The 10120-nt window shown below is 44.9% G+C and overlaps 1 protein-coding gene and 1 long non-coding RNA gene across 54 annotated transcripts in view; one reads left to right on the forward strand and one right to left on the reverse strand.

The window, feature by feature from the left end:
* The window catches only part of LOC127918233 (ras-related protein Rab-11A-like), a 31877-nt gene extending 22019 nt beyond the window's left edge, over positions 1 to 9858 (forward strand). The window contains exons 5-8 of one of the 50 annotated variants that reach the window (XM_052501516.1): positions 204 to 1391; positions 1829 to 2259; positions 3153 to 6151; positions 6257 to 9858. In XM_052501516.1, the coding sequence (XP_052357476.1) occupies positions 204 to 340 (137 nt within the window). In that variant the 3' untranslated portion in view covers positions 341 to 1391; positions 1829 to 2259; positions 3153 to 6151; positions 6257 to 9858. Of the gene's footprint in view, positions 1 to 203; positions 1392 to 1828; positions 2260 to 2308; positions 2361 to 2427; positions 2808 to 3152 lie in introns of those variants that run through there. The other 49 variants (XM_052501524.1, XM_052501545.1, XM_052501521.1 and 46 more) reach the window with 49 other exon arrangements.
* On the reverse strand, positions 1142 to 2814 carry LOC127918234 (uncharacterized). Of its 4 annotated transcripts, none has more exons than XR_008099531.1 (3): positions 2748 to 2814; positions 2149 to 2279; positions 1142 to 1183 (listed from the first exon to the last, which is right to left on the reverse strand). It is a non-coding gene; the product is annotated as an uncharacterized LOC127918234 (long non-coding RNA). The 4 variants fall into 4 exon arrangements; XR_008099530.1 differs by lacking the exon at positions 1142 to 1183 and adding an exon at positions 1227 to 1285; XR_008099532.1 differs by lacking the exon at positions 1142 to 1183 and adding an exon at positions 1435 to 1472.
* Positions 9859 to 10120: the final 262 nt, after the last annotated feature.

Consider the following 10120-nt stretch of genomic DNA (forward strand, 5'->3'; position numbering starts at 1 on the left):
AGAATGAGAGAAGAGACCAGTGGTTGTGTGTTAGGGTGATCATCTCCTGTCTCTCTCTCTCCCTCCTGTCTCTCTCTCTCCCTCCTGTCCCTCTCTCTCCCTCCTGTCCCTCTCTCTCCCTCCTGTCCCTCTCTAACCCCCGTCTGTCTCTTCTCTTCCTCGCTCTCCCTCCTGTCTTCCACATCCCCCCTCCCTCCCTGCAGAAATCTATCGCATTGTGTCTCAGAAACAGATGTCAGACCGGCAAGACAACAACATGTCGCCTAGCAACAACGTGGTCAACATCCAGGTGCAGCCGACTGAGAATAAACCAAAGATGCAATGTTGTCAGAGCATCTAACGGCATCACCAGTACCACCTGCTTCCCCCTGACCCCCGACCCCAAACCCCCTTCTAAAAAGCCTACTTTGGTCCTGTCTGTCTGAGACACAGCTGCGTGGCCAGGCTCAAGACTGAGACACAGCTGCGTGGCCAGGCTCTAGACCGAGACACAGCTGCATGGCCAGGCTCTAGACTGAGACACAGCTGCGTGGCCAGGCTCTAGACTGTGACACAGCTGCGTGGCCAGGCTCTAGTCTGTGACACAGCTGCGTGGCCAGGCTCTAGACTGAGACACAGCTGTGTGGCCAGGCTTTAGACTGAGACACAGCTGCGTGGCCAGGCTCTAGACTGAGACACAGCTGCGTGGCCAGGCTCTAGACTGAGACACAGCTGCGTGGCCAGGCTCTAGTCTGTGACACAGCTGCGTGGCCAGGCTCTAGTCTGTGACACAGCTGCGTGGCCAGGCTCTAGACTGTGACACAGCTGCCTGGGCAGGCTCTAGACTGTGACACAGCTGCATGGCCAGGCTCTAGACTGTGACACAGCTGCGTGGCCAGGCTCTAGACTGTGACACAGCTGCGTGGCCAGGCTCTAGACTGTGACACAGCTGCATGGCCAGGCTCTAGACTGTGACACAGCTGCTTGGCCAGGCTCTAGACTGAGACACAGCTGCATGGCCAGGCTCTAGACTGAGACACAGCTGCGTGGCCAGGCTCTAGACTGAGACACAGCTGCATGGTCAGGCTCTAGACCGAGACACAGCTGCATGGCCAGGCTCTAGACTGACACACAGCTGCGTGGCCAGGCTCTAGACTGAGATCCCCAGTCAGGACTATACAGCTGTGTCTGAGCCCGTTGGTTCCTTAAGGATCCCCAGTCAGGACTATACAGCTGTGTCTGAGCTCGTTGGTTCCTTAAGGATCCCCAGTCAGGACTATACAGCTGTGTCTGAGCCCGTTGGTTCCTTAAGGATCCCCAGTCAGGACTATACAGCTGTGTCTGAGCTCGTTGGTTCCTTAAGGATCCCCAGTCAGGACTATACAGCTGTCTGATCCCGTTGGTTCCTTAAGGTTCAAGGACTATACAGCTGTGTCTGATCGTTGGTTCCTTAAGGATCAGGACTATACAGCTGTGTCTGAGCCCGTTGGTTCCTTAAGGATCCCCAGTCAGGACTATACAGCTGTGTCTGAGCTCGTTGGTTCCTTAAGGATCCCCAGTCTATACCCAGCCTGTTGGTTCCAGGATCCCTAGTCAGGACAGCTGTGTCTGAGCCCGTTGGTTCCTTAAGGATCCCCAGTCAGGACTATACAGCTGTGTCTGATCCCGTTGGTTCCTTAAGGATCCCTAGTCAGGACTATACAGCTGTGTCTGATCCCGTTGGTTCTTAGTCAGGACTATACAGTGTCTGATCCCGTTGGTTCCTTAAGGATCAGGACTATACAGCTGTGTCTGATCCCCTGGTTCCTTAAGGATTCCTATACAGCTGTGTCTGAGTTGGTTCCTTAAGGATCCCCAGTCAGGACTATACAGCTGTGTCTGAGCCCGTTGGTTCCTTAAGGATCCCCAGTCAGGACTATACAGCTGTCTGATCCCGTTGGTTCCTTAAGGATCCCCAGTCAGGACTATACAGCTGTGTCTGATCCTGTTGGTTCCTTAAGGATCCCTAGTCAGGACTATACAGCTGTGTCTGAGCCTGTTGGTTCCTTAAGGATCCCCAGTCAGGACTATACAGCTGTGTCTGAGCTCGTTGGTTCCTTAAGGATCCCCAGTCAGGACTATACAGCTGTGTCTGAGCTCGTTGGTTCCTTAAGGATCCCCAGTCAGGACTATACAGCTGTGTCTGAGCCTGTTGGTTCCTTAAGGATCCCCAGTCAGGACTATACAGCTGTGTCTGAGCCTGTTGGTTCCTTAAGGATCCCCAGTCAGGACTATACAGCTGTGTCTGAGCCCGTTGGTTCCTTAAGGATCCCCAGTATACAGCTGTGGACTATCCCCAGTCAGGACTATACAGCTGTGTCTGAGCCTGTTGGTTCCTTAAGGTTCTACAGCTACAGCTGTTCCTTAAGGATCTCGGGACTATACAGCTGTGCCTGTTGGTTCCTTAAGGATCCCCAGTCAGGACTATACAGCTGTGTCTGATCCCGTTGGTTCCTTAAGGATCCCTAGTCAGGACTATACAGCTGTGTCTGATCCCATTGGTTCCTTAAGGATCCCCAGTCAGGACTATACAGCTGTGTCTGATCCTATTGGTTCCTTAAGGATCCCTAGTCAGGACTATACAGCTGTGTCTGAGCCCGTTGGTTCCTTAAGGATCCCCAGTCAGGACTATACAGCTGTCTGATCCCGTTGGTTCCTTAAGGATCCCCAGTCAGGACTATACAGCTGTGTCTGATCCTGTTGGTTCCTTAAGGATCCCTAGTCAGGACTATACAGCTGTGTCTGAGCCTGTTGGTTCCTTAAGGATCCCCAGTCAGGACTATACAGCTGTGTCTGTCTTAAGGATCCCCAGTTATACAGTGGTTCCTTAAGGATCCCCAGTCAGGACTATACAGCTGTGTCTGAGCCTGTTGGTTCCTTAAGGATCCCCAGACTATACAGCTGACTATACAGCTGATGTCTGAGCCTGTTGGTTCCTTAAGGATCCCCAGTCAGGACTATACAGCTGTCTGAGCCTGTTGGTTCCTTAAGGATCCCCAGTCAGGACTATACAGCTGTCTACAGCTGTTGGTCTGATCCCCAGTCAGGACTTGGTTCCTTAAGGATCCCCAGTCAGGACTATACAGCTGTCTGAGCCTGTTGGTTCCTTAAGGATCCCCAGTCAGACTATACAGCTGTCTGAGCCTGTTGGTTCCTTAAGGATCCCCAGTCAGGACTATACAGCTGTGTCTGATCCCGTTAGTTCCTTAAGGATCCCCAGTCAGGACTATACAGCTGTGTCTGAGCTCGTTGGTTCCTTAAGGATCCCCAGTCAGGACTATACAGCTGTCTGAGCCTGTTGGTTCCTTAAGGATCCCCAGTCAGGACTATACAGCTGTCTGAGCCTGTTGGTTCCTTAAGGATCCCCAGTCAGGACTATACAGCTGTCTGAGCCTGTTGGTTCCTTAAGGATCCCCAGTCAGGACTACACAGCTTTTTATTTCTGCCGTATTTTATATTATTATATATCAAAGATTTAATAATCAGACAAACGCTGGACGAATCTTCACAGAAATGTCTTTAATATATGATTTACTGTTTTTAGATTTTAGATTTTTTATTAAATCATTTGAGGTTTGTTTTGTTCACTTGCAAGCTTCAGATTGACTGCACTGTACTCTCATTACCCTGGCTGACTTGTGAATACACAAATTGCACCCTATTCCCTAATGTAGTGCACTACTATTAACCAGAGGCCTTACTATCTGAGGAGAATTGTTGTGGTCACATCAATGTTAGGAAGTCAGGGACTCTCTTTCCGTGCCAATGATGAATCTAGTGAAAGCACAAAGAGAGGGAACTCTCAATAGTAAAACTAAAATAAAACTCAAACCACTTACTAGATCCATCATGTTGAACTGAGAACCAAGAACTGGTGGTCCTTCTGTAGCTCAGTTGGTAGAGCATGGCGCTTGTAACGCCAGGGTAGTGGGTTCGATCCCCGGGACCACCCATACGTAGAATGTATGCACACATGACTGACTGTAAGTCGCTTTGGATAAAAGCGTCTGCTAAATGGCATATATAGTGCACTATAAAAGGAATAGCTTAAGGGACCATTTGGGAGCCTGGTGGTGTGCTGCATAACTAGATAATGTTCTCTCTGTGGTAGTAATGCTAATGATGATAGGCCAGGGATCAGTGGTAGTAATGCTAATGATGATAGGCCAGGGATCAGTGGTAGTAATGCTAATGATGATAGGCCAGGGATCAGTGGTAGTAATGCTAATGATGATAGGCTAGGGAACAGTGGTAGTAATGCTAATGATGATAGGCTAGGGAACAGTGGTAGTAATGCTAATGATGATAGGCTAGGGAACAGTGGTAGTAATGCTAATGATGATAGGCCAGGGATCAGTGGTAGTAATGATAATGATTATAGGCCAGGGAACAGTGGTAGTAATGCTAATGATGATAGGCTAGGGAACAGTGGTAGTAATGCTATAATGCTAATGATAGGCTAGGGATCAGTGGTAGTAATGCTAATGATGATAGGCTAGGGAACAGTGGTAGTAATGCTATAATGCTAATGATAGGCTAGGGATCAGTGGTAGTAATGCTAATGATGATAGGCCAGGGAACAGTGGTAGTAATGCTAATGATGATAGGCTAGGGAACAGTGGTAGTAATGCTAATGATGATAGGCTAGGGAACAGTGGTAGTCATGCTAATGATTATAGGCTAGGGATCATTGGTAGTAATGATAATGATTATAGGCTAGGGATCAGTGGTAGTAATGATAATGATGATAGGCTAGGGAACAGTGGTAGTAATGATAATGATGATAGGCTAGGGAACAGTGGTAGTAATGCTATAATGCTAATGATAGGCTAGGGAACAGTGGTAGTCATGCTAATGATAGGCTAGGGAACAGTGGTAGTAATGCTAATGATGATAGGCTAGGGAACAGTGGTAGTAATGCTAATGATGATAGGCCAGGGATCAGTGGTAGTAATGCTAATGATGATAGGCTAGGGATCAGTGGTAGTAATGCTAATGATGATAGGCTAGGGATCAGTGGTAGTAATGCTAATGATTATAGGCTAGGGAACAGTGGTAGTAATGATAATGATGATAGGCTAGGGAACAGTGGTAGTAATGCTATAATGCTAATGATAGGCTAGGGAACAGTGGTAGTAATGCTAATGATGATAGGCTAGGGAACAGTGGTAGTAATGCTATAATGCTAATGATAGGCTAGGGAACAGTGGTAGTAATGCTAATGATTACAGGCTAGGGAACAGTGGTAGTAATGCCATAATGCTAATGATGATAGGCCAGGGATCAGTGGTAGTAATGCTATAATGCTGATAGGCTAGGGAACAGTGGTAGTAATGCTAATGGTGATAGGCTAGGGAACAGTGGTAGTAATACTAATGATGATAGGCTAGGGAACAGTGGTAGTAATGCCATAATGCTAATGATGATAGGCTAGGGAACAGTGGTAGTAATGATAATGATGATAGGCTAGGGAACAGTGGTAGTAATGCTAATGATAGGCTAGGGAACAGTGGTAGTAATGCTAATGATGATAGGCCAGGGATCAGTGGTAGTAATGCTATAATGCTAATGATAGGCCAGGGATCAGTGGTAGTAATACTAATGATGATAGGCTAGGGATCAGTGGTAGTAATGCTAATGATGATAGGCTAGGGATCAGTGGTAGTAATGCTATAATGCTAATGATAGGCCAGGGATCAGTGGTAGTAATGCTAATGATGATAGGTTAGGGATCAGTGGTAGTAATGCTAATGATGATAGGCTAGGGATCAGTGGTAGTAATGCTATAATGCTAATGATAGGTTAGGGAACAGTGGTAGTAATGCTAATGATGATAGGCTAGGGATCAGTGGTAGTAATGCTATAATGCTAATGATGATAGGTTAGGGAACAGTGGTAGTAATGCTAATGATGATAGGTTAGGGAACAGTGGTAGTAATGCTAATGATGATAGGCTAGGGAACAGTGGTAGTAATGCTAATGATGATAGGCCAGGGATCAGTGGTAGTAATGCTAATGATGATAGGCTAGGGAACAGTGGTAGTAATGCTAATGATGATAGGTTAGGGAACAGTGGTAGTAATGCTAATGATTATAGGCTAGAGAACAGTGGTAGTAATGCTAATGATGATAGGTTAGGGAACAGTGGTAGTAATGCTAATGATTATAGGCTAGGGAACAGTGGTATTAATGCTAATGATGATAGGCTAGGGAACAGTGGTAGTAATGCTAATGATAGGCTAGGGAACAGTGGTAGTAATGCTAATGATGATAGGCTAGGGAACAGTGGTAGTAATGCTAATGATTATAGGCTAGGGATCAGTGGTAGTAATGCTATAATGCTAATGATGATAGGCTAGGGAACAGTGGTAGTAATGCTATAATGCTAATGATGATAGGCTAGGGAACAGTGGTAGTAATGATAATGATTATAGGCTAGGGATCAGTGGTAGTAATGCTAATGATGATAGGCTAGGGAACAGTGGTAGTAATGCCATAATGCTAATGATGATAGGCTAGGGAACAGTGGTAGTAATGCTATAATGCTAATGATGATAGGCTAGGGAACAGTGGTAGTAATGCTATAATGCTAATGATGATAGGCTAGGGAACAGTGGTAGTAATGCTATAATGCTAATGATGATAGGCTAGGGATCAGTGGTAGTAATGCCATAATGCTAATGATGATAGGCTAGGGATCAGTGGTAGTAATGCTATAATGCTAATGATGATAGGCTAGGGAACAGTGGTAGTAATGCTAATGATTATAGGCTAGGGATCAGTGGTAGTAATGCTATAATGCTAATGATGATAGGCTAGGGAACAGTGGTAGTAATGCTATAATGCTAATGATGATAGGCTAGTGTTGCAAAATTCCTGAAACGTTCCCTACATTTCCAAGGTTTTTTATTAATCATGTTTCAAGGAATTTCTGATATCAGGAAGGATTAACTAGGGAAGGCATCCTCCTACTGAGATTTATGAGGAATTTCGGAGTTCTGAAAAGCATGTAGCTCAATAACCAGTATCTGAGCTGTAAAGCACATTCCGATGTGTTGCTAGATTGACCAGGTTGTTGTCATGGGGATGGATGGTGGCAGAACGTCTTGTTGCCACTACTCGTGATGCTAGCATGGTCTAGTCTGAGTCCCGAGTCCCAGCTCTGTTTGTGCTGTCTTACCAACTCTATGTGATTTATAGGAGTCGCTAAGACAGCACAAACGGATGTGGGACCAGGCTAAGCATGGTTCACCTTGGTGTCAAGGGTCAACTAATCAAGTCAAGTAATGGCACATACATAACCACTGTCTGGAGAGACCTGCAGAGACCTACAGCTAGACTCCCTAACACAGTGTCTGTTCAGACTGATTCATTTAGAGCTAGACTCACTAACACAGTGTCTGTTCAGACTGATTCATTAGAGCTAGACTCACTAACACAGTGTCTGTTCAGACTGATTCATTAGAGCTAGACTCACTAACACAGTGTCTGTTCAGACTGATTCATTAGACCTAGACTCCCTACCTAACACAGTGTCTGTTCAGTGCCTAATGCCTTGAGTACTGAGTAGTGACTTGTTTCAGTGCCTAATGCCTTGAGTACTGAGTAGTGACTTGTTTCAGTGCCTAATGCTTTGAGTACTGAGTAGTGACTTGTTTCAGTGCCTAATGCTTTGAGTACTGAGTAGTGACTTGTTTCAGTGCCTAATGCCTTGAGTACTGAGTAGTGACTTGTTTCAATGACTAATGCTTTGAGTACTGAGTAGTGACTTGTTTCAGTGCCTAATGCCTTGTACTGAGTAGTGACTTGTTTCAGTGCCTAATGCCTTGTACTGAGTAGTGACTTGTTTCAGTGCCTAATGCCTTGAGTACTGAGTAGTGACTTGTTTCAGTGCCTAATGCTTTGAGTACTGAGTAGTGACTTGTTTCAGTGCCTAATGCTTTGAGTACTGAGTAGTGACTTGTTTCAGTGCCTAATGCTTTGAGTACTGAGTAGTGACTTGTTTCAGTGCCTAATGCCTTGAGTACTGAGTAGTGACTTGTTTCAGTGCCTAATGCCTTGAGTACTGAGTAGTGACTTGTTTCAGTGCCTAATGCCTTGAGTACTGAGTAGTGACTTGTTTCAATGCCTTTATTGTAGAATGACTTGTTGGTTGGTCTGTAGATAGTTTTCAGATGCCACCTCCCCTTCTCTCGAAGCCCAGCTCACCTATCTCTCGGAGTTGGTGGACAGGACAGGTACCTACCCTTAAAAATGTACTTGTGATCAGGGTGGTTGGCAGGAAGCCAAGGAGCGCTGCAGTTAACTCCAAGCAACTCGTATCGAGCAGATCACACAATTTACCACGGCCAACAGCAGGCCTGGTCTACAGGGTAATAGTAGTGTGGGTAAGAGCCACTGTCTGGAGTCAGACCAGATTAACTTCATTAATAACCTACTGTCTGGAGTCAGACCAGATTAACTTCATTAATAACCCACTGTCTGGAGTTAGACCAGATTAACTTCATTAATAACCTACTGTCTGGAGTCAGACCAGATTAACTTCATTAATAACCCACTGTCTGGAGTTAGACCAGATTAACTTCATTAATAACCCACTGTCTGGAGTTAGACCAGATTAACTTCATTAATAACCCACTGTCTGGAGTTAGACCAGATTAACTTCATTAATAACCTACTGTCTGGAGTCAGACCAGATTAACTTCATTAATAACCCACTGTCTGGAGTCAAATCAGATTAACTTCATTAATAACCTACTGTCTGGAGTCAGATCAGATTAACTTCATTAATAACCTACTGTCTGGAGTCAGACCAGATTAACTTCATTAATAACCTACTGTCTGGAGTCAGACCAGATTAACTTCATTAATAACCTACTGTCTGGAGTTAGACCAGATTAACTTCATTAATAACCTACTGTCTGGAGTCAGACCAGATTAACTTCATTAATAACCTACTGTCTGGAGTCAGACCAGATTAACTTCATTAATAACCTACTGTCTGGAGTCAGACCAGATTAACTTCATTAATAACCTACTGTCTGGAGTTAGACCAGATTAACTTCATTAATAACCTACTGTCTGGAGTCAGACCAGATTAACTTCATTAATAACCTACTGTCTGGAGTCAGACCAGATTAACTTCATTAATAACCTACTGTCTGGAGTCAGACCAGATTAACTTCATTAATAACCTACTGTCTGGAGTCAGACCAGATTAACTTCATTAATAACCTACTGTCTGGAGTCAGATCAGATTAACTTCATTAATAACCTACTGTCTGGAGTCAGACCAGATTAACTTCATTAATAACCTACTGTCTGGAGTCAAACCAGATTAACTTCATTAATAACCCATTTCAAGTAAAATAGTGTCTGTTTTGCACTGAATTTAAAACAACCCATCAAGCATCAATGAAGAGCGTTACGAAATAGTCTGCACTGCTTCCGTGATAATGAATGCTAAATTAGCATGCTATATTGATATGCTATTGTGGACCACCGTGACTGCTAACATGAACGACCTGAATGTTTATTGCCTCTGTCACCACTACCACCTGGGATGTGCTCATTAGGCAGGCACCAAACAGTAGAAAGCTGATTTAAAACCGGGAGGGGACTACCTGCACTAGTAGTCCAATAACAAACACTAAAATGTATATTTTCCTGTTGTAAAACATTTTTACTAGAATTCAGAACGGCACCATTTGTCACGATTGTTGTTGGGAGAAGGAGAAGAGGACCAAAGAGCAGCGTGGTTATACTGGATCAAAAACAAGAGACCGACAAACGAACAGTTCTGCAAGGTGCAACAAAAACACTCAAACAGAAAATTCAAAACATAGAATGCCCACCCCAACTCACGCCCTGACCAAACTAAAACAGAGACATAAAAAAATAACTAAGGTCAGGGCGTGACACCATTCTTCCATAGGGGTTGAAAGTAGTGCACTTTTTTACATTTTTTTATTAGTGCTAGCTTTGGAGCAGGCTAGCTTTGGAGCAGGCTAGCTTTGGAGTAGGCTGGCTTTGGAGCAGGCTAGCTTTGGAGCAGGCTAGTTTTGGAGCAGGCTAGTTTTGGAGCAGGCTAGTTTTGGAGCAG

This window comes from Oncorhynchus keta, unplaced genomic scaffold (genome assembly GCF_023373465.1).
Source record: "Oncorhynchus keta strain PuntledgeMale-10-30-2019 unplaced genomic scaffold, Oket_V2 Un_contig_1381_pilon_pilon, whole genome shotgun sequence".
Classification (NCBI taxonomy): Eukaryota; Metazoa; Chordata; class Actinopteri; order Salmoniformes; family Salmonidae; genus Oncorhynchus; species Oncorhynchus keta.